The sequence below is a fragment of the Trachemys scripta genome, chromosome 5 (genome assembly GCF_013100865.1).
Source record: "Trachemys scripta elegans isolate TJP31775 chromosome 5, CAS_Tse_1.0, whole genome shotgun sequence".
Classification (NCBI taxonomy): Eukaryota; Metazoa; Chordata; order Testudines; family Emydidae; genus Trachemys; species Trachemys scripta.
In genome coordinates, this window is record NC_048302.1 from 117804494 (window position 1) to 117829756 (window position 25263).

Genomic DNA, 25263 nt, shown 5'->3' on the forward strand with positions numbered 1-25263 from the left:
GAGGAGGGGAGGGGGATGACTGGGCATGGGGAGAGGGGGACAGGGGCAGAGGAGGGGATGGGGATGACTGGGGATGGGGGGAAGGGGGCAGAGGAGGAGATGGGAGGGAATGGGGAGAGAACAGTGGCAGAGGAGGGGAGGGGGATGACTGGGGATGGGGAGAGGGGGACAGGGGCAGAGGAGGGGATGGGGATGACTGGGGATGGGGGGAAGGGGGCAGAGGAGGAGATGGGAGGGAATGGGGAGAGAACAGTGGCAGAGGAGGGGAGGGGAATAGCTGGGGACTGGGGGCAGCGCAGGGAGGAGGAGAGGCAAGTGACTGCTGGGGATGGAGCCATCCCTCCCCCCACAATGCTGGAAGCTCTCTGGAGTGATTTCTCTGGCATGATTGCTCAGGAGGATTGTGAAATGCCAGCCTTCATTAAAGAACTTGGGAAAGAAAACCAGCCTGAGACAGATGCTCTCGGCCTTGATGCGGTCCTCAGAACTCTGTTCCCTAAAAGTCACCTTCACCATTGCTCCACTGCACCGAGAAAAGAAATGGTCATAAAAGGTAACTTAACAGAGGGGATGAATGACAACAGAGTCAGAGTGGTGGAAACTAGCTGGGCTTTCATATGTGCAAATGCCAGCTGCCTCCTGGACCCATAGCAAGAGGGGATGTTAGCAAAGGAATTAAGTCACTCTGGAAATTCCTGTGATGGTACCAAGGTCAACAGTAGCCGGTACTTTGTAGTGAAAGTTATTTCCCACAGGTACTAGCGGAGTGTTTCTGACTGTTTTGTCTTTAAACATATAAGTAAAATACTTCAGACACTTACCTTTTTGGAGAGAGGGCAGTAGGAGAATTTGACTTTGAAATGTGAACATCAACCTTTTAGATAAATGGGCTGAGGGGTTGCCTAGTTTCATTGCAATGACACTATTTTTCCTTTCCAGTGCGCCTTCCCAATGTTAATTTTCTTTCCTCATAATCTCACATTTCTTATGGGAGTGGATAAGGTAGCACCTACAATAAGAATACCTCCAATAACTTCCATTGAAATACTACTTTCAAAATATTGACCAGCAATAGGCCTTTGTGAATCAAACGAATACATCCTTCAACCTACCTAAGTATAGTAAAGCACTATGTAAGTGCTAAGGATGGGATTTTCAAAAACACTTAACAGAGGCAGGCACCCAATTCACATCAAGTCAATAGGAGATTTTGAAAATTCCACCCTAAATATTTATTATTCAGTTTGGTATGTTTATTACCATGATATTGGATCCAAGTGCTTTTTTAAAGGACACCAACAGCCCCAAACTAGAATCCGCCCTTATAAAATACCATATTTTTTCAGCTGCTCTTCTAATCTTGAAAAACCTATTATCACCCAAAATGAAGCACTGAGAAAATTGCAACTTCTACTAGATTTCTTCACAGCCTCATGCTTTATACTATTGCTAAATTTAGCTTGTCTGTTCCATCCTTGTGAACAAGGAGGATATTGAAATAATGCTTATCTATTTTAAGAAGAAAGTAGAAGTATGGCGGGGGGGACTACTTGGAGCTCCGACAGAAATAGGCCAAACAAAAACACAGCTGGCAGTGTAGGTGTAATTGTAGATTTACAAAGCTTGACAATAGCCTTTGAAAGTACAGAACTTAAAAAGGACATCTGCAGCAGTAGAATCTGACGTGGCTTGTAAGATTTTCAAAGCAACTTGGGTCTCTCTGTCTCTTTCAGACTATCCGTGTTGTTTAATAATCCTGGCATTTAGGGTTGCCAATCCTCCTGGACAATCCTGGAGTCTCCAGGAATTAAAGATTAATCTTTAAAGATTGTCGTATGATGAAACCTCCAGAAATACGTCCAACCAAAATTGGCAACCCTACCTGGCATGGAATTTTAAGCTTTCCTGAACAGGAGCATATAGTAATATGTTCTATTCACAGACCATCTTACTTTTTATGACCCTAATCCTGCAATGTATCCATTCAGAGTGGATCTTTACACCTGTGTGAATCCCATTGAAAAAATAACAAGGTGTGGATTGAATTCTATTACTGGTCCTTGGGAAGGAACCTAAATCCAAAAGCGAGTAAAGTAACTGATCTAAGGCACCAACACTGATAGCTACCTTGAAATACTCAAATGTCTTGGAATTCTTACTCAATACCTTTTCTGAAACCATTTACAGTGTGTATTGTACTTCTGAATAATTTTTTGAGAATGGAAGGAAAAATCACTTATCTCGTGTATTTATTAGTCAACAGCCCTGTGTCTGTTGTTTTAAAACTCCCCGCAGGGGATTCCACCCATATGGAATAGCTTGGTAGACATGTTACAAAAAAATAAAATGATTTTGGAACATTCAGCTTAGAATGGGCTTATATAGCCTCACATTAGACAGGGAACTGGGTAAAGATGGTTTCAGAGTAGCAGCCGTGTTAGTCTGTATCCGCAAAAAGAAGAACAGGAGTACTTGTGGCACCTTAGAGACTAACAAATTTATTAGAGCATAAGCTTTCGTGGACTACAGCCCACTTCTTCGGATGCATATAGAATGGAACATATATTGAGGAGATATATATACACACATACAGAGAGCATAAACAGGTGGGAGTTGTCTTACCAACTCTGAGAGGCCAATTAATTAAGAGAAAAAAAACTTTTGAAGTGATAATCAAGCTAGCCCAGTACAGACAGTTTGATAAGAAGTGTGAGAATACTTACAAGGGGAGATAGATTCAATGTTTGTAATGGCTCAGCCACTCCCAGTCCTTATTCAAACCGGAGTTGATTGTGTCTAGTTTGCATATCAATTCTAGCTCAGCAGTCTCTCGTTGGAGTCTGTTTTTGAAGTTTTTCTGTTGTAATATAGCCACCCGCAGGTCTGTCACTGAATGACCAGACAGGTTAAAGTGTTCTCCCACTGGTTTTTGAGTATTTTGATTCCTGATGTCAGATTTGTGTCCATTAATTCTGTTGCGTAGAGACTGTCCGGTTTGGTCAATGTACATGGCAGAGGGGCATTGCTGGCACATGATGGCATATATCACATTGGTAGATGTGCAGGTGAACGAGCCCCTGATGGTATGGCTGATGTGATTAGGTCCTATTATGATGTCACTTGAATAGATATGTGGACAGAGTTGGCATCGGACTTTGTTACAAGGATAGGTTCCTGGGTTAGTGGTTTTGTTCAGTGATGTGTGGTTGCTGGTGAGTATTTGCTTTAGGTTGGGGGGTTGTCTGTAAGCGAGGACAGGTCTGTCTCCCAAGATCTGTGAGAGTAAAGGATCATCTTTCAGGATAGGTTGTAGATCTCTGATGATGCTCTGGAGAGGTTTTAGTTGGGGGCTGAAGGTGACAGCTAGTGGTGTTCTGTTATTTTCTTTGTTGGGCCTGTCTTGTAGGAGGTGACTTCTGGGTACTCGTCTGGCTCTGTCAATCTGTTTTTTCACTTCAGCAGGTGGGTATTGTAGTTTTAAGAATGCTTGATAGAGATCTTGTAGGTGCTTGTCTCTATCCAAGGGATTGGAGCAAATGCGGTTATATCTTAGAGCTTGGCTGTAGACAATGGATCGTGTGGTGTGTCCTGGATGGAAGCTGGAGGCATGTAGGTAAGTGTAGCGGTCAGTAGGTTTCCGGTATAGGGTGGTATTTATGTGACCATCGCTTATTAGCACAGTAGTGTCCAGGAAATGGACCGCTTGTGTGGATTGATCTTGGCTGAGGTTGATGGTGGGATGGAAATTATTGAAATCATGGTGAAATTCCTCAAGGGCTTCTTTTCATAGATTCATAGATTCTAGGACTGGAAGGGACCTCGAGAGGTCATCGAGTCCAGTCCCCTGCCCGCATGGCAGGACCAAATACTGTCTAGACCATCCCTGATAGACATTTATCTAACCTACTCTTAAATATCTCCAGAGACGGAGATTCCACAACCTCCCTAAGCAATTTGTTCCGGTGTTTAACCACCCTGACAGTTAGGAACTTTTTCCTAATGTCCAACCTAGACCTCCCTTGCTGCAGTTTAAACCCATTGTTTCTGGTTCTATCCTTAGAGGCTAAGGTGAACAAGTTCTCTCCCTCCTCCTTATGACACCCTTTTAGATACCTGAAAACTGCTATCATGTCCCCTCTCAGTCTTCTCTTTTCCAAACTAAACAAACCCAGTTCTTTCAGCCTTCCTTCATAGGTCATGTTCTCAAGACCTTTAATCATTCTTGTTGCTCTTCTTTGGACCCTTTCCAATTTCTCCACATCTTTTTTAAAATGCGGCACCCAGAACTGGACACAATACTCCAGCTGAGGCCTAACCAGAGCAGAGTAGAGGGGAAGAATGACTTCTCGTGTCTTGCTCACAACACACCTGTTAATGCATCCCAGAATCATGTTTGCTTTTTTTGCAACAGCATCACACTGACTCATATTTAGCTTGTGGTCCACTATAACCCCTAGATCCCTTTCTGCCGTACTCCTTCCTAGACAGTCTTTTCCCAATCTGTATGTGTGAAATTGATTTTTCCTTCCTAAGTGGAGCACTTTGCATTTGTCTTTGTTAAACTTCATCCTGTTTAACTCAGACCATTTCTCCAATTTGTCCAGATCATTTTGAATTATGACCCTGTCCTCCAAAGTAGTTGCAATCCCTCCCAGTTTGGTATCATCCGCAAACTTAATAAGCGTACTTTCTATGCCAATATCTAAGTCGTTGATGAAGATATTGAACAGAGCCGGTCCCAAAACAGACCCCTGCGGTACCCCACTCGTTACGCCTTTCCAGCAGGATTGGGAACCATTAATAACAACTCTCTGAGTACGGTTATCCAGCCAGTTATGCACCCACCTTATAGTAGCCCCATCTAATTTGTATTTGCCTAGTTTATCGATAAGAATATCATGTGAGACCGTATCAAATGCCTTACTAAAGTCTAGGTATACCACATCCACCGCTTCACCCTTATCCACAAGGCTCGTTATCCTATCAAAGAAAGCTATCAGATTGGTTTGACATGATTTGTTCTTCACAAATCCATGCTGGCTGTTCCCTATCACCTTACCACCTTCCAAGTGTTTGCAGATGATTTCCTTAATTACTTGCTCCATTATCTTCCCTGGCACAGAAGTTAAACTAACTGGTCTGTAGTTTCCTGGGTCCAGATGATGAAGATGTCATCAATGTAGCGCAAGTAGAGTAGGGGCGTTAGGGGACGAGAGCTAAGGAAGCGTTGTTCTAAGTCAGCCATAAAAATGTTGGCATATTGTGGGGCCATGCGGGTACCCATAGCAGTGCCGCTGACTTGAAGGTATATATTGTCCCCAAATGTGAAATAGTTGTGGGTGAGGACAAAATCACAAAGTTCAGACACCAGGTTAGCTGTGACATTATCAGGGATACTGTTCCTGATAGCTTGTAGTCCATCTTTGTGTGGAATATTGGTGTAGAGGGCTTCTACATCCATAGTGGCCAGGATGGTGTTTTCTGGAAGATCACCGATGGATTGTAGTTTCCTCAGGAAGTCAGTGGTGTCTCGAAGATAGCTGGGAGTGCTGGTAGCGTAGGGTCTGAGGAGAGAGTCTACATAACCAGACAAGCCTGATGTTAGGGTGCCAATGCCTGAGATGATGGGGCGTCCAGGATATCCAGGTTTATGGATCTTGGGTAGCAAATAGAATACCCCTGGTCGGGGTTCTAGGCATGTGTCTGTACAGATTTGTTCCTGTGCTTTGTCAGGGAGTTTTTTTAGCAGATGGTGTAGTTTCTTTAGGTAATCCTCAGTGGGATCAGAGGATAATGGCCTGTAGAATGTGGTGTTAGAGAGCTGTCTAGCAGCCTCCTGGTCATATTCCAATTTATTCATGATGACGACAGCACCTCCTTTGTCAGCCTTTTTGATTATGATGTCAGGGTTGTTTCTGAGGCTGTAGATGGCGTTGTGTTCTGCATGGCTGAGGTTATATGGCAAGTGATGTTGCTTTTCCACAATTTCAGCCTTTGCACGTTGACGGAAGCAATCTATGTAGAAATCCAGTCTGTTGTTTCGACCTTCCGGAGGAGTCCACGCAGAATCCTTTTTTTTGTAGTGCTGGTGGGGAGGATTCTGTGGGTTAGTATGCTGTTCAGAGGTATGTTGGAAATATTCTTTGAGTCAGAGACGTCGAAAGTAGGATTCTAGGTCACCGCAGAACTGTATCATATTCATGGGTCTGGAGGGACAAAAGGAGAGGCCCCGAGATAGGACAGACTCTTCTGCTGGGCTAAGAGTATAGCTGGAAAGATTAACAATATTGCTGGGTAAAGATGGATTAAGTTTATTAAGGTCATGCTGACCAAATCCAGTGCTCTACAAATGTGCAATGCTACTAAATGTGTCCACATTAGTCACACCCTTTTCCTGATCCTCATTCCTTGCTCGCACAGAACTGCTGTTGAAATCAGTGGGAATTTTGGTTGCCTAAGGAATGTAAGCATAGGCCCTGACTGCCTATTTGGTGCCCTGTGACTTTGTTGTTGTGTTGGAATGCATGCTTTGATGAAAATAAATAGAAAAGGACAAACAAACATTGACTTATTTTGTATTTCTGCCATCTGAAGGGTATTGGAGAAATTAAACCGCAAAATGTTTGCTACAGGATACTCTTGTGGTTACCTTTTATAAATTAATAATGCCAATGTAGACCAATAACAGCAGTTAATTCTTTTATAGCAATGCCATATGGAACATATTAAGCAAATTAGGGTTATTTTATAGGAGGCCATATGGATCTATTGAAGATGTGGGAGGTAAAATCAATAGCATGTGAGGACTAGTTTATATCATGCTATTTATGGTCTGCTTCCTTCCTCTTTGTTTTTCATTGATAGGAAGTTTAAATGAAATACTGTTTTAAGTTCTGTAGGAGTTAACCATGGTATTCACATGATTCATTTTAGAAAATGAGACTTGATAGCTAGATGGTGCAGGCATTTCAGGGCCCGATCTGTAGTTGGTGTAAGTCAGCATAGCTCCATTGACTCTGTTTTGGGACTGTATTCTAACTGACATCAAGATTATAAATGTCATTGGACCGGTAAAATGGTGGTTGGATTTTATTCAGTTTCCTTTTGATTTAGAAAATAACACTAAGGAACTTGCTTTCTGCTAGCCGAAGTCATCCAGAAGTGTCGTCTGGCTATTTGTGTGCTGTCTGCTTGTACTCAGAAGGTTGTGTTAAGCGCAAGGAGTGAGGTTTAAGAACACTAGGACATGCCATTTGACTACAAAAAAGGAAAATTAATTAAAGCTAGCCTTGTACAGTATATGTTAACAAGATCTCAATCAACAGCCAGATTATTTGACATCTCCTATTCTTGCATTAACAAGGAAAAATGGTGTGTGAAAGTTTTGTCCAGCGTCGCCCACAAAAAGTACAGTTTGGGAGCTGTGCGGTTATGCTTCCTCAGTGCTGTGTGTGTAATTAAGTGTCCAAGTGCTGCATTGTGCCTTTCAGAGCTTTTTTTGGACACTGAGCTGAGTATCTATCCCAAGTACAGCTGCTGCCGCTGATTCATTTTACTGGTGAGGTTTTGACTACTTACCTTGCAAAGAATCCCAAAGATCACTGCTTGCAGTTAAACACAAGGAGGCAGTTGTGATTGCTACAGATGCAGAATACAGCAGCCCATCATACTGCACTTGTCAGAAGGAAGTTATCTTTTGAGTGAAAGAAGAAATGCTAACTTGCCAAAAACCAAACAAGGCTCCTGCACCTGAAATGTATGACTGGTGCTGTTGGGGATGGTATTCGAGGGGAAGATGGGAATAGCTGGCTTTTACATTAATGTTTTATGATCACAAAAAACAAACAACAAGTTATATATAAAATTATATGTGATATCTATCCTTCCGCCTCCATTTAATGCCACTTGTCTTCTTCGACCCATATCCTTCAGACACTTGGCACATACATAAGTTTGCTCATGTGGGTACTCAATAAGAGTATTGGAGCCAATAGGACTGGTCAGATGTCAGTATTTGTAAGATCACGGCATTAGGTCAGAGGCTAAAAAGTAGATTGAAATGAGAGGGGAGAGCTCTCACTGCTCTAACCGAGGGGAGCGGGAGTGTGGGGGAGCATTGCTCACTGAAATTGGGGAGAAGAGAGAGTACTCCTCTCTGATTTTGGTCCTTCCCTCTTACTTTAACCCTTGCCTTGCTTCATAGTCCTGCAAACAAAACTTCAGCTGAAACCCTGCACAAGGCCAGCTTGGAGATCGAATGGGTTCCCTTTGGGGCAGGGCCTTGTCTTTATGTGTTTGTATAGCACCTAGCCCAATTGGGGGATCTGGATATTACTACAGTTGAAATATAATAGTAGTATTTTTTCCAGTTTTGAACAGGTTAGTTCACAAAATTGTTGATAGGTATCTTCCTGCTCTTTTGCATTACAACAGCTATGTACCGCCCTGGGTAGTTGTATCTCCGTTAATTTGGAATTTACTTTCCAGGCTTCCAATTTTAAAGAGACAGTGAGTAGCAATGTTATGGTGGTACATGACTTTCAGTAATAGATATCTGGCCATATATTTATTACACCACATGGTCCCTTAGAAATCAACGAACATGTTTTAGAGTTAAGCACACATGTAAGTCTCTGCAGGATCAGGGCCTTAGAAATGCTGTAAAACATCTTGCAATAATATGCACAGTATTGCAAACTGTATAAAGAATCAGTAGTTTTAGATGGCAGAGCTGTTTCTTACACTACACCTCTCCTGAGCATTAGGGAGCATTAGGTTCCTATCTCTGCTTTTAAATACAGCTTGCTTCTCTAAGTTGTGCTATGGTATAAGCAGCAAAATACTGGCTTCTTATTTTGCGTGGCTTAGAATTACCCAAGTTTCTAAACAACATAATAGTTTGAGCCAATAATATTCCACAGTTTACAAATCTTTTCAGATACCTTTAATGGGACTGTGACCTTTCTGCCATTGGAGGAAAATGATGAAGGAAAATATCAGATTAAGAAGTGCAACATTTATCAAATTCGACTTACACACACTAAAGATGATGAATGGTGAGTGTTGGGGAGAGAGAGGGGAAGCAAACCTCTGCACTGGCCTAAGATGACACCATCCTCTTCTATAATGTGTCTGGATGGTTTGATTTGTGTTATATAGGGCCTGATTTATGTGATAAAGAGTCCCCTGCTCCTTATTTAAGATATGATCTCCTATGGCAGTATGTGCACACCTGAATCCATTCACTTGATCTAAAATTGTTAGCTCACTGTTCTCAGAGACCTGAACTGAGTGCATTCTTCTTAGTTAGGGCTTGATCCTGCTCCTTTGAAGGCAATGGGAATTTCACATTGACTTTAATGGGGGAAGAATCAATCCCTCAGATCCTTATTGAGTGAATCATACTGTGGATCACGATCTCATCCTGCCGTAATAGAAAAGTAACCTTTTCATTTAATCAATTCTGCTTTCTTTTTATAATTGCTAGATATTAAATGTTTCTCAGTTAATTGAAAAATCCCAAATTTGTATCTGTACAACTAAGCCTGTTCCAAGTTTTGCATGGATAGGATTATGAATCGTGCCATCTGACTTCCTTAAAAATGTTTATAGTCACAGAGTCACTTCTGAAGGCTACTCAGCATAAAGTTAAGCACTTGTGTGTGTGCAGTATCAGGGTCAAAGTTGGAGATTTCTCCAAGTTGGGACATGGTATTCTAAAATCGTGAAAATTAAACTTGGGGAATGCCTGATTGATCACCCAAGGCACAGTCCTGCAAGGTGCTGAGCACTCTAGTCCTGATGCCACAAAGCCACTTTGCGTTTAAATGTGTGAGTAGTCCCATTGACTACTCTCATGCTTAAAGTTAAGCATGCGTTTAAGTGCTTTGCTGGATCAGGGCCAGAGAGCTGAGCCGTCTTGCAGTGTCATGTCCCTAGTCTACCCCTCGGCCAATGCTGCAGTGTTACATACAGTACAGCCATGTGTAACGTCTGGTTTAGCTTTAAATGCCTTAAACCAGTGGTTCCCAAACTTTTCAGCATCACGCCCCCTTTTTAATTTTCAAGAAACCCTCACACACACCCCACCTCTCCTTTACCATCATCCAACCCTCCCTGATCCTTGTCCCCTGACCGCCCCCTCCCGGGACCCCCCCGTTCCCCCCAGAACCCCACCCCCTATCCAACCTCCCCTGCACCCTGTCTCCTGACTGCCCCAACCCCTATCCACACCCCTACCCCCTGACAGGACTCCCATGGCTATCCTCCCTCCCCCCCGCTCCCTATCTCCTGACCGCCCCCCCCAGAACCACTGCCCCATCCAACCACTCCCTGTCTCCTGACTGCCCCCCGGGACCTCCTGCTCCTTATCCAACCTCCCCGCCTCCTTACCAGGCTGCTCAGAGCGGCAGGACAGGCTTATTGGAAAGCCTGGGAGGTGGGCAGGCGCAAACTGCGCTGCCTGCGCGGCAGCGTGGCTGTGGGGGAGGGGGGACAGGAGTGGAGGGGCCAGGGGCTAGCTTCCGCGGCCGGGAGCTCAAGGGCCGGGCAGCCTCGTGCCCCCCTTGGAATTTCTTCACTCCCTCCCAGGTGGGCACTCCCCCCAGTTTGGGAACTAATGCCTTAAACAATGGGAATTCTACCACATCATCTGGGAGATTCTTGTACTGCTGAACAGAATTCATTGCTAAGATGTTTTCTCTTTTACTCATTCTGTTTTCTGTTGTTTTCATGTATTACCTAGTTGTTTCTTGTTCTATCCCTTGGACCTCCCTGAATATCTCATTTTCCTCTTGGATCTTTATACCCTTCACATAATTTTGTAATGTTATCAAATCTCCTGCATAGGCCCCAACCCCACAAACAGTTATGTGATTAACATGATGCACATGAATAGTCCTGTTGAAGCCAATAGGGCAGTTGAAGTGAGCAAAGTTATGTGTGTACTTAAGTGTTTTCAGGATTGGTGTCCTAGTCTCCAGATAGCCAAGCTATAAATATCAATTCTTCTGAACTTTCCTGGTATGTCAATTCCTTTCTTCAATACACAGAGTGGGATTTTCAAAAGCACTCAGCATTGGGAGCCACTAACTACAATGGGAGCAGTTAGGCCAATGCTGAATGCTTTTGAAAATCCTGCCCTATGATGTATGCAAAAGATAAATGTAATAAAGCTTGTGTTTAAAGTGGCTTCTGCTGTTTTTTTCTCATGAATGAGCCTTTAGTTTAATCATTGACATACACTGTATTTATTCATATTTCTTATATTTTTAAAGGTCTGTGTCTATTTTAACTTCATCTCCAGAAAACTGGGTCGCAGATGGAATAGTATACCCCAAAAGAACGTGGCTTGGAAATGAACTATTGTCCAAACTGGCTAAATGGTCCACTGAGGAAAAGCAGAGTGAGTTTAAAAGTACACTCTCACTCATTTCTGTGGCTAAATACAGCAGGGTTTATCAAGAGCTAAAAAAAAAATACAAAGAAATGGTAAAGGTAAGTGTGGCGATTAAAATCTAGACTCCCATTCTCTCATAGTGTTTTCTGCTTCCTAGTGAGACTGTGGTCTTAGTTAAAAAAGGAGAAATCTATTTGAAAATCATTAAATTAAAATTTGTTCTTGATTTTAAAGTTCCCTGTGTATGTGAAGAGAGTTCAACGTTATTTCATAGTGTTGGTGGTGGTTATGAGTCAAATTGAAATCTGCACTTGTAATTTGTAACTAGGAGAAAATGACGAGCACGATAGTATCTGAGGTACACAGCCTTGATGTGCTTCCGATGACATTTTCAAAAGCAAGGCTGACTGACTTAGGAGCCTATGTCCAGTTTTTCAAAAGTGAATTACGCACGTAGGAGTCTAAATCTCACTGAAAGTCATTGTTGCCTTAGGTGCTTAAATACCTCTGACAACCTGGCTCTAAGGGCTGGTCCACATTAACCCCCCCAGTTCGAACTAAGATACGCAACTTCAGCTACGTGAATAACCACCTCTATATTGGTGCACCTAACAAAATTAATTCTGCACATGGATGTAAAAAATTAGAGGGAACATTGATAGGCACTGCTGTAATACAAATAATAATCTTTCCAATGTGAGACATAGCCATACCAATGGATGTGAATTTTCCTGAGACATAATAAGCAGACCAGTGCACCTGCAATGTACTAGAGAACATGTGGTGGGCTTTGTTCAGTGTGATTTGCACATATACAACCATAACTGGTCCCGAAACTTACCTTGACTGACTGACTGCAGATGTTCTCTGTCCTAGTGTGCGTACACCAGTTAGTTTATTGTGTGACTCTCAAAAATGTATGCAGTCTCATATTGCTTATCATGGAGTAAGTTTTTTTTTTTTTTTTTTTTTTTCCAATTAATGGGAAGGTTAGAATTCCGTAATGTTCAGAGATAGGTTAAAGATGGGGTGACTATCAAAGCCAATCTAGTTGAGCATGTTCTTTAAAGAGATGCAGTTAAAATGACAAAGCAATTTGGTAATTTTACCTCTGTTTATCTGAAGGTGTGGCCTGAAGTAACAGATCCTGAAAAATTTGTATATGAAGATGTTGCCATTGCTACTTATCTGCTGGTAAGTGACTGCTCAGCCTAAGGCCCTTGCAGAGAAACTAAATGAATTATTTGCATCGGTCTTCATGGCTGAGGATGTGAGGAAAATTCCCAAACCTGAGCCATTCTTTTTAGGTGACAAATCTGAGGAACTGTCGCAGATTGAGGTGTCGTTAGAGGAAGTTTAGGAACAAATTGATAAACTAAATAGTAATAAGTCACCAGGACCAGATGAGACTTCTGAAGGAGCTCAAATGTGAAATTGCAGAACTACTATAAATTAAATCAGCTTCTGTACCTGGAAGATAGCTAATGTGATGCCAATTTTTAAAAATGGCTCCAGAGGTGATCCCGGCAATTACAGGCTGGTAAGTATGATGTCAGTACCAAGCAAACTGGTTGAAACTATAGTAAAGAACAAAATTGTCAGACACCTACTTGAACATAATTTGTTGGGGAAGAGTCAAGATGGTTTTGTAAAGGGAAATCATGCTTCACCAATCTACTAGATTTTTTTGAGGAGGTCAACAAGCATGTGGACAAGGGCGATCCAGTGGATATAGTGTACTGAGATTTTCAGAAAGCTTTTAACAAGGTCCCTCACCAAAGTCTCTTAAGCAAAGTAAACTGTCATGGGATAAGAGGGAAGGTCCTCTCCTGGATTGGTAACTGGTTAAAAGATAGGAATCAAACGGTAGGAATAAATGGTCAGTTTTCAGAATGGAGAGGTAAATAGTCGTGTCCCCCAGGGGTCTGTACTGGGACCATCCTATTCAATATATTCATAAATGATCTGGAAAAGGGGGTAAACAGTGAGGTGGCAAAATTTGCAGATGATATGATACAAAACTACTCAAGATAGTTAAGTCCCAGGCAGACTGCGAAGAGCTATAAAAGGATCTCTCAAAACTGGGCAACTGGGCAACAAAATGCCAGATGAAATTCAGCATTGATAAATGCAAAGTAATAGACTCATAGACTTTAAGGTCAGAAGGGACCATTATGATCATCTGGTCTGACCCCCTGCATGATGCAGGCCACAAAGCCGTCCCTACCCTTTCCCTTGACTCTGCTGTTGAAGTCCCCAAATCCTGTGGCTTAGAGACTTCAATTGGCAGAGAATCCTCCAGCTAGCGATCTATGAGTCTATGAATGTTTGGATAATGCACAGTCCACTTTTTCTTCTTTGACACACCTTTCCCAACTGGAGGCACCATGCAGAAGTAACAATTGCTGGTATGATCTGTTGGCTCTCTCCAAATCATTGGCACTGCAAAAGGCATAGATTTCCTTTTCCTGTTCAACCACTGGCGAAGATTTGTTGCACAAGTGTTGCAGCATATGTGTGGGGCCCACCTCTTGTCCTGATCTCCAGTTTTGCAGCCAAAAGAAAGGTGATAGGCTTTCTTAACCATAGTGGTTATACTGCGCTTTTGTGATGCAAAAGTCACTTCACCACAAACATAGCAGAAGTTATCTGCACTGTTCACACAAGTATGAGGCATCTCTGCTCACTTTGGCTAAACAGAAATGTGTCCCTTTGCAAAATCAAACACTGACAAATAAGAGAGCACGACACTGTATGATTTCTAGAGCTGATGTAGAGCAATTTGTTCAGCAGAGTGATGTAAACTTTGTTATGATTGCATCATCCATGACTTCTAGGAATAACATGATGCAATTCATATCATGTATGATGCAATACCAGCTTCAGATTGCATCATTCATTGTTTTGCCTAAAAAGCAAGTACTGTCCAAACCCAGTCATAGATTTATTCATAGATCCAGTCAAAGATGTATTTTAGTCATTTCTGATTTAAATTGAGATCCCTTCCCTTTATAACTCACTTATCCTCCGCCATTCCCAAGTCAAGGGTCGTATATACTGACCCAATAGCATATCTTGAAAACTAGAGCCAATCAACAATTTTAAGCATCATTTTCGTTCTCAGTGACCCAGAATTAGTAAAGTTTGACTACATTTATTTCAGAAGCATTTTGGCTGTAGAGCAGTGTAGTGAAGATACTCCCATATGGACAGTGCTTTATAATGCAATACTATTGCTTACAATTTTATTTTCATAGATAACATTTGTAGATGGATACCAATATTAGGGGAAAACAGTCACATTCTTTAGGGGTAAGATCATCATGTCTAAGAATTTTTTGTTTTTGTTTTTAAATGTACTTTGTGACAATGGCTGTAAGTTTAACCTATTGTGTTCCTTGAGATAATGTATGTCCTATGAAGTGACAGTAATTCTTTTAATAACAATTGTTAAAATGATTCAGTTATTGGTTACCAAAGCTACTGTGACATTACCCAGGGTACAATTTGGATTGTCGAACAGTTGTGTCCCCTCAATTCTCCAACCTGGGGTGCCTTTTACACTGGTTTGCTGTGAGAGCAACCACTCCTGGTCTGCTGACAGGCAGCTTCCAGCATGTAAATTATTCCCAGCTGTATAGTGGCTATAGCCAGCCACTCCTGAATTATACTGCAGAGCAACACCAGCAAATTCCTAGTCCCAAACTTGTCCCCAGAAATGTGCATGTTATACTGCCCAGATCTTTCCTTCTGGACAATATAAGCTCATAGAAAGTCCATCATTTTATTAATAGAAAATGATATTCACAAATCTTGTTATCTCAAATGGAGTCTCCCAAACATTTTAGTTCAAATACACTGGTATGGATAAAGCAATGAAACAAGTTTATTACCTACAGAAAGAAAGACATTAAATGATTACAAGTAATGGGGCATAAGAGTCAGAACTGGTTACAGAGAAATAAGGTAAAATGCAATAATACCTAACTTAACAAGCTAAGTGAATACAAAGCAAAAGGTCTCTCTCAGCACATACTTTAGCAGTCTTGCTGGCTGGAATCCTTTCACCCAGGACCCCTTCCCCAGTTCAGAGATGTTTCTTTTCTTCAGGTATTGTGACTGCTGTGGATAGAGAGAGAGGGAGGAATAATTTTGGGGCATCTATTGCCCTTTCTTACAGTTCTCTTTTCCCTTTGAAAATCACTTCCAGATGAGGGTCAGGACACAAAATCTAGGATGGAACCTTCAGCTGTTCCTTTGCAACATGTAAATTTCTCACTCATGCCCTTTTTCCTGCCAAAGAATGCCCACATAACCAGATGATTGATAGTCCATTTTGTTGACACCTGGGCGAGTTGTCTGTTTCCCTTTTGTTTCCGAGGAACTAGTTTGTGCCTGCTTTTCTAAACTTGGAACATATCTCAGTAATGTCATACAGTAGAATCTTATAACTTTACAGTGTTGCCACAAATATTTTACTGGGACAATAATGATCAGCAAATTATGAGTTTTCAAATGATACCTCGCAAAGCATACTTTGTACAAAATTTATCATAGTCTTGTAAAAGGGGTGAACAAAAGGATACAGAATGTCACTGCTACTCATTAACCTATTATTAAGCAATATTTCTATCCATCCTTGCAGAATTTTAAAATATCAGAATTATGGTGTACACTACTGAGCCATTTGTAAATAGGTTAAAGAGATGTTTTAAAAAGAATATTGTCAACCTTTATCTCTTCTCATGGACTTTGCCATCCACTGACAACCAAACTGAACGGAAACCCATAGAACTTCTTTTTGCTCTGGGGTCACATTGAGTTGACATGCTCTCTAGGCACATTTGGTATGTGTTATAAAATGGATTGATGCACATGGGAGGGGCTAGATCTGTGGAGTTGATGATTGGCACCTCACAGGAACTGTGCGGCGGTGCCAACATGCTTAATATCGTGATCTGTAAAGTGGAAAATGTAAACACAAGCTGGTATTTTGCTGGAATGCACCAAAATCACAACTTGTGGGAGGGAATGAAGTGAATATCCATGAAATTAACAATTTAGCAACAATCAAAGGCACAGACATCAATTCTATGTTCAAAGGGTTCCTGATATTTTTGTTTCTTGTAAGCATAAACAATCCTACTCAGTTGATTGTGCCTGTTGTAACATCTGATTATGAGAGAGAGTCTATCTGGTACTTAGAGTCATAGAATAGGCACCTATAACAAAATCCATGTCCTGCAGGCAACAAACAATTATCAGAAGAATTGTCTGTGCAGTTGGGACTAGAATCGTGATCCTTTGACTCAATCAACTCAGGCCTCTTTCACTTGAGCTAAAAGAGTTATCCCGTAGCTGTCACTAGTAGTAGGTCGCATTCTGTTGTCCATCAAGTAAAGAGCGGCATCACATGCAGATGCACAAAGCCAATGTATTATGCAGAGTCTAGGATCGTAGTTTCCAGCTCTGCCACTGATTCTCTGTGTGACCACCTGTAAAACGGGTATTAATACTTACCTGTTGCTACTCTCCTGCTTTAACCACTCAGCTCCTACTTAAGCTTGCAAAGTATAGGCACATCTCATGTTAATGGTCCCTTGGAGTCCAATCCTGGATGGTGCTGAGTACTCTCAACTTCTGTTTGCTTAGATGTGAATATGGAGGGTGCTCAGAACTTCATAGGAAGTACTAGGTGCTTTGCAGGATCATGACCGTTCTCTCTTTCTCCCACGAGAATCTTTATGCCTTTGTCATGCTATCCCCCCACCCCGTGACTGGAAGAGCCTCCCTAATCTTGTTTGCCACATGACCTTGCTCTCCTCCTTCACCACTTGCTTCACTCTCCTGATCTGTCACTCTTGTAACCCTTGTCCTCCTTGAGCCACTTTTATCATCCCTAGTCCTGTTCTATCTCATTTGGGTAGTTAAGCTAATCAGGGCAGGACGTGTCCTTACTACATTGGCCCAAAAAGAAACATTTATCCTTAAGACATTAGACAATAAGTCATTTATGTTTATAAATTGATTGTTCTGAGATCATCCAATGAAAAGTGCTTTCTAAGTAAGCTCCCGTGTGCTATATGGCTAATAAAGACCTATGTTATGTGACAAGGCCAGCTCTGATTTACGTGGCTGAGCTACACTGAGTGCTGCAGCAAACTCAGTATCCTGCAGCAACGCTAGTAAACGAGGAGCGCGTTCGACATCTTTCTTTTAGCGTTCTTAAAAAATTCTAGCAATGTCCCCACTGTATGAAAATAATATACAATCAGTGCATATGATTTATTTGCATTGTGGCAGAAGGATTCCACTTCTGTGAGGCTTAGGAGCTGCCCAGCAGACTGCACGGTTCGCAGAGGTGTGCGGTTGCATGAGGGACAGAACAAGTCAAAGTGTGGCTTATGTTAAGGAAAGTAGGTAGAGGAGAAGAGGTTTCCCATTCTCTCTCCTAAGCTGTGCAGAAGCTTCACTCCATTAGCATAGGGCTTGTGAGTGCCTCAGGGTAGCCACTCTCCTCAACTACACAACTTAGAAGAAGCACGGAATTCCCCTGTCAAGGCAGTCCTCCATTGAAGGCAGCATGGCCCAGTGGGTAAGGCACCATTTGGGAATCATTGGATTCTACCCCCAGCACTGCCACTGGACTGCTGTGTGACTGTGACCAAGTTACTTTGCCTGCTTGTACCTCAGTCTCCACACTCATGAAAGGTATCATCTTAGAAATCTATGGGTAAAAGCAATAAAGTAAGGTCTAAATAGTAATACAGTACTATCATTCAGACTTTTTTCCCCCCATCTGTGGGGAAAATTGATATGTAGGGCAAATTGCATCTGAATCACAAATGATCTACTTTCACTACTTCCCATTGCGTGCTTTAAAGGGCATCAGGAAAGACACACAAAAAAATACCCTTGTGGAAAAGGGAGGCAAAATGGTAGGTGCACTAGCTGAGGGGTTGGAAGATGGCCATTTTTATTGATATATGTGGCACAAATCAAGATTTTTGATCACCTGTTGTGTGATCCCACAATTGTGTTATTTCTGTCTAAAGTATTTACTTGGGCCCCCTTGCCATAGTATCTCAGTGCCTCATGCTCTTTAAAGTTATTTATGCTCACAACAGCCCTGTGAGGTAGCTACATTTTACAGATGGGGAACTGAAGCACTAAGTGACTTGTCCAACGTTACACAGGAAGTTAGTGGAAGAGCAGGGCATTAAACCCAGATCTCCTAGCGCTAGTGCCTTAATCACTTAAAGCCATTCTTCCTCTCCATCAGTGCACCTGGGGATTAACTTTTATTGTTAGCTTATGCAACCTCCCATTTAAACTTTTTTTCTTGAAAATGTATTATGCGCTCCCACTTGCAAACCCTTATTCATGAGAGTAGTCCTTACTCACAGGAGAAGATCCATTGAAGTCCATATCTCTACTCGTGAATAAGAGTTGCAGGAATGGGCCACAAATACTTTAGTCATTGAGAAAATGCTCTGAGCGATTAAAATTTGTTTTAATTTTTGTCTTTGCTTAGATCCTTTGGGAAGAAGAGAGAGCAGAAAAAGGGTTGTCTAAGAAACAGTCTTTTGTAGACCTAGGATGCGGAAATGGTCTGCTGGTTCATATTCTGAGCAATGAAGGGGTAAAAATAATCATTTTTTCAAACAAAAGTGGAGGTGTTCATTATTCTGATTCTCTTTTCCTTTATCTGGCATGTTTGACAGCTGGAATGCACTTCATTAATGTCACTAAAGCAAGGGTTTGAATCTCTGAAATTATCAGGGGGAAAAAAAAGAACTGATTAGAAGCTTTTTGTTAGTATAAGTGGTTCTCCGTTAAATGAACTTGTTTCCTGTTCAAGTCTAATGTAGAAGAAAAGAAAAAAAAAATGCAATTATGCAGCCTAACCATGCTATGGGTATAGAAAGATGGGAAATAACTTAAAATCAACAAAAACTTCTGGGTCCTGAAATGAAATCTTTTTTGTAATCTGTTAATCATCAAAGCCACAGTGGGCCGGGGCTTTTGACTGCATCAAAAAAGGAAACTAGGTAATATAGTGTGTACTAAACGTATCAGAGACTGTACTTTATATGGCACAGTTTGTGGGTTTAGTTGTTGCCTGTACTGCCTTTTTGGATTCATGGGGAACACTTCTGGAGTGACAGCTCTCCACACCAACTTGATCCTTGGAAAGAAAACTAACTAGCCCTGGTTCACTGCAGGATTTATCCCTTAACAGTAGTGATTAAGCTTATTTCCTTGGCAGCTGGCCTTGTTACCCTGCCATTTAACCCAGAAGGAAGTATATAACAGCTGACATTTACTGGTAGTCAGAAGATTAAATGAGCCAGAGAACCTATGCTCTGGATTTAATTTTGCTTCTGTAATTTGTATCTCAGAGGAAGGAAAGTTAGTATTGAAGCCAAAGTCCTCCAATTCCACAAAGCTACAAGATATTTTTCCGTATCACGACAAATGGTCATGTAACTGTGAAAAAGACTGCCAGTACATGGTGCTTGTGTGCGTGGAGCATAACAAAGTGTAGGTCCTCGAGGCTGATTTTTATCAGAAATGTTTGATGCAGACAAAAATTTTAAAGAAGAGTTCTATGTGATACAACAAAATCCCATGAATTTCAGTGTCTGGCTGTTTCATCTCAGCACATTTTCTTCATCGTTTTTAAGAAATATTTGAAAAGGAAGTTAATGGTTATTAAAAAAAAATATTTATAGGACTTTAGGCATTTCATGAAAAACGTTTTTAAATTTCATGGAAATGTTTATTTCATTGATCGGTGTAACATGGGACTCTCAAACTGAAAGTCAAGTTGGTAATTTATTCCTTGTTTCTTAGCTTAGCATGCAGCCATAGCACCTCATGGTGAGATCCTGTCAGATACATGCTAAACAAGTTTGGTCAGAGTCAGTACTTGGATGGCAAAGGAACAGTTTTGTGCTGTAGGAAGTGGTGTTTGGGAATGATTCAATGGATGAGTCAGAGATGAGATGGCTATCCAAGATTCTGACTATTTATGCTCAGACAGAGAACCAGGGCATTTCTCAAACAGGCATCAACTATCATGTCCAGGTCCAGTTCCAAATTGGGTAATTATATTCAGACTACCTACGTTTCCCCTGCTCTTTCCATTTGACATGATATTCCGGTTCTAACCCCATCTGTTGCGCAGTGCTGCTGTGTTTCACAGAGGTGGCTGCATGTCAGTGTGGATCAAGTTATCCCTGTATTTAGTTTGTACCTTGATTTGACAAGGGTGTATGAAGTTTTGAGATGAAAGACTTATAAATACAAGATATTATGTTTTATTTTTTAACCAATTATTAATCCAAATATTTCAGTACCCAGGTAGGGGAATTGATGTCAGAAGAAGAAAAATATGGGACATGTATGGACCACAAACGCATTTAGAGGTATTGTAAAAATCCGACCTACAGTAACTTTATTTTTATTTATTCATCATTCATTGCTTCAAATTATTTAATTTAGTATGAATATACGAGTACTGTTCTGTCAGCTGCAGTGTGATGGTTCAACATAGTCAGGTTTGTAGGTTGTTGGCAAGGAAGTTTGGGGTTAGGATGGCTGTTTCATATTGTATCCATGCATATGCTCAATTTCCCCCCCAGTGATCAGTTATAAGAACCAGCGTAGGTAACTTCCCCACCCCACACACAAAATAAATACAATCTTTGATCTTGAAAGATCATTGCTTATATAGTGGTGGCGCAGCAACACCATATAGCGCTATCCTCAAGGAAATCGAAGTTCAAAAGCTTTTGGCTTATTCTTGAGACGTTCATAATAGAATCACTCTGGAAATGATTCCAGCCACAATCCTCTTTTGGAGCAGCATTATTGTTCAGTCTTAAAAGGAACAATCACCTGCTATGCTTATTTTGTAATAAGCCATCACAATAATAGCCTGCAGCAAACTGGACAGGAAAATGGGTCTGAAAGAGGGATTATCTTTCAAATTCCACATTAGCATTTTTATGAGAACAGAAACAACTAGAACACAGGAACATTCACTTTCAATCCAACTGTGCATAGTCCTCTGTGTATCAAATCTTCACATTGATTGATAGTTGCCTTGCTCCTAAGTTTCCTTGTTTTCTTTTCACTAAACTCCTGAAATTGACTTTCCCTGTTTCCACTCTCTCAAAAGATCTCTAAGGTTTCCCCAGATTCAGCTGCCTTAAAAAAAAACAAAAACAAAAACCAAAAAACTCCCTATATAGTTGTGTTCTAGTTGAGGCTGTTAATTAACATATGTCAATAGTTCAGTATAACTTTTCCCCACACAGTTTAAAAAAACAGGAATTTCAATGCCAAGGGTTGATATTGGCTTCAATCAGGCCAGCAGAGTTTATACAAGTCATGGAAGATCAAAGTGCTAATTCACTTCGGTGCTGGCATGCATCATCCCTGCTTTTCCAGTCCCCATCCTCGAGTACAGAGACGGCCAGTTGTATCAAACTGTTTAGTGGCTCTCAAGTGTGGACAAATAGAGACTGAATGTGACTATCAGACCATGCAGTCCAGAGCCAGAATTTAAGCCAAGGGTTTGGAAGTAAAAGTCTAGAGCACAAGACAATGTACTATTTCAACTCCCATATACTACATCTAGTCACTTCTGAACTAATTAGTCATGTTCTATTCTCTCCTGTTACATATTAATTCATTTAGGCCCTGCCCCATGGAAGTCATTGGAAGTTTTTCCCATTCGCTTTTTTGGGCTCAGGATCAGGCCACAAGGGCACCATCTTGTGCAGTGCTGAGCACCCTGAACTCTCCTGAGTGTTTTTAGGAGCTGAGAGCACTCACGGTGCTTTGCAGCATTGGACCCTTAACTGTATAGTGAAGGGACAAGAAGGAAAAGTATCTTTTCCTTTTGCCCTTTAATTATTCGTCTTGTAGGGTTTTTTTTAAATGTGCAAGTAATTATATTATAGTCTTGGTTAAATGAACATAAAACGGTTACAAATATGAACATCAGCTATGGGAATTATATATAAACATTTGAAATAAATGCCTTCTAAAAGCTGTTTGGTGGAGGAGAAGATTGCGTAACCTTATTTCATCACATGCATTTGTGGCTAAGGGAATTTTAAATTACAGGGTTTGTAAAAGAAGAAACCACCTGTTCATAGCACCTTTGTGTTACCCTCAGAAGTTATTTAATTTAGCTTGATTTTTTTGAAAGCAGAACTTGTAGTATGAGAATTGCAATCTGTGGCATGCAGTGCCAATACTAAAATTATTCATGCGTGTGACAGGTGGAGTATCGCAGCACCAATCTGCTGTCAGACGTGATGAATACAAATCTGATTATGGATAATTATTTAAATGCAGAATACAGCACTGCTAATCCAGACTGTTTCAAAAATGAACAATCAAAATTAAAATAGAGTGTGGGTGGTAATTTGTTTATCAGAACATAAAGGCATTTACCAAACATTTTGGTTTAGTATATTTGGATGAGCTTACATGATGCATTTTCAGGACTGTGTGTGTGTATACAGCATGTGTGTAAATACATGCATGCACGCTGTATGTAAAATGAAGGCATTGATAGTGATTCCAGAGTTAAGGTTGTATAGAGATTTTCATTTAAAGACGTATTAAAATTCTGTGTTCAGTTTCCATCTCTGGCCCAGTAACTCTTCAGAGGACTGTTAATTTTTCCATGGAAATTTTGAGGAAAAAATCTACTAACTTTTATGAAGAAACATTTTTTAAAATGCCTCCTTTTTAAAATGTAGCTCTCTTCCTCCCTGGTCTTTAGATTCCTCTTGTGAAATAGCCACAAACTCCAATTTTCTCTCTCTCTCGTGTGCTGACAGCATCTTGGATATTGGCCACTCTTGAATTTTTAAATTAAACCAATAGCAGTTCCTGCTCTTGTTTAGGATACCTTATGGAGTGTCTCCAACATTAGTTATTGCACATTCTCAATGGCAGTAGCATGAAAGAAAGGTGTCAGGTGCTGATACCTCAGTGCAGACATGCTGAGTGCTCACACAGCCCAACTCTCCCTAATTAAAGCTCTGCTCTCCCCCTCCTCAAAATCCTTGTCCCCATCTCCCACGCACATCCTAGCAACCCCTGACTTAGTGTGTGCCAGGGGGCAGCTCCGTGATAAGTTGAAGGGGAAAAGAATAGTGGTTGTGTAGAGGTGTGAGAGGTTGTACACAGATGACATCAGGGTGAGTAGGCATGGGGGAAGAGAGGAGCAGAAGGGGTGTAGAGGGGAAAAATGGGACTTCATTTGAGGTGGACCTGGGGATGGGAAGCAGACTAGAGAAGCTGAATTCTGATGAATCATATGCTGATCTAAGGCCTGGATCCTGCAAATTGAAGTCACTGGGGCTCTCTGTGGCCACAGGAGTCTGCCCAAGCAGATTGCAAGATTGTGGTCGAAGAGGACAAGTGGCACAAGAAGAGTGGTGGGAGAGGGATACAATCAAATGTATTTAATTTTCTGTTTATGCATGTTTTTGTTGTTGTTATGGCCTCCTCTCTGTCTAGCTTTACGTCTGACTTGTTTTATGTGTTTCTACTATTGCCTTATTTATGCTTTGCACCAATAAGACATCATAGAATATCAGAGTTGGAAGGGACCTCAAGAGGTCATCTAGTCCAACGCCCTGCTCAAAGCAGGACCAATTCCCAGCTAAATCATCCCAGCCAGGGCTTTGTCAAGCCGGGCCTTAAAAACCTCCAAGGAAGGAGACTCCACCACCTCCCTAGGTAACGCATTCCAGTGTTTCACCACCCTCCTATTGAAATAGTTTTTCCTGACATCCAACCTGGACCTCCCCCACTGCAACTTGAGACCATTGCTCCTTGTTCTGTCATCTGCCACCACTGAGAACAGCCGAGCTCCATCCTCTTTGGAACCCCCCTTCAGGTAGTTGAAGGCTGCTATCAAATCCCCCCTCATTCTTCTCTTCTGGAGACTAAACAATCCCAGTTCCCTCAGCCTCTCCTCATAAGTCATGTGCTCCAGACCCCTAATCATTTTTGTTGCCCTCCGCTGGACTCTTTCCAATTTTTCCACATCCTTCTTGTAGTGTGGGGCCCAAAACTGGACACAGTATTCCAGATGAGGCCTCACCAATGTCGAATAAAGGGGAATGATCACGTTCCTTGATCTGCTGGCAATGCCCCTACTTATACAGCCCAAAATGCCGTTAGCCTTCTTGGCAACAAGAGCACACTGTTGACTCATATCCAGCTTCTCGTCCACTGTGACCCCTAGGTCCTTTTCAGCAGAACTGCTACCTAGCCATTCGGTCCCTAGTCTGTAGCAGTGCATGGGATTCTTCCGTCCTAAGTGCAGGACTCTGCACTTGTCCTTGTTGAGCCTCATCAGGTTTTTTTTGGCCCAATCCTCTAATTTGTCTAGGTCCCTCTGTATCCGATCCCTACCCTCTAGTGTATCTACAACGCCTCCTACTTTAGTGTCATCTGCAAACTTGCTGAGAGTGCAGTCCATGCCATCCTCCAGATCATTAATAAAGATATTAAACAAAACCGGCCCCAGGACCGACCCTTGGGGCACTCCGCTTGAAACCGGCTGCCAACTAGACATGGAGCCATTGATCACTACCCGTTGAGCCCGACGATCTAGCCAGCTTTCTATCCACCTTATAGTCCATTCATCCAGCCCATACTTCTTTAACTTGGCGGCAAGAATACTGTGGGAGACCGTATCAAAAGCTTTGCTAAAGTCAAGGAATAACACATCCACTGCTTTCCCCTCATCCACAGAGCCAGTTATCTCATCATAGAAGGCAATTAGGTTAGTCAGGCACGACTTCCCCTTCGTGAATCCATGCTGA

The 25263-nt window shown here is 41.6% G+C and overlaps 1 protein-coding gene across 1 annotated transcript in view; it reads left to right on the top strand.

The window, feature by feature from the left end:
• Positions 1–437: 437 nt before the first annotated feature.
• Positions 438–25263, top strand: part of TRMT44 (tRNA methyltransferase 44 homolog) — a 35458-nt gene continuing 10632 nt past the window's right edge. Inside the window, exons 1-5 of the mRNA XM_034772886.1 lie at positions 438–553; positions 11277–11496; positions 12524–12592; positions 18933–19040; positions 20758–20829. Of these exons, the coding sequence (XP_034628777.1) occupies positions 11488–11496; positions 12524–12592; positions 18933–19040; positions 20758–20829 (258 nt within the window). The 5' untranslated portion in view covers positions 438–553; positions 11277–11487. The remainder of the gene's footprint in view (positions 554–11276; positions 11497–12523; positions 12593–18932; positions 19041–20757; positions 20830–25263) is intronic.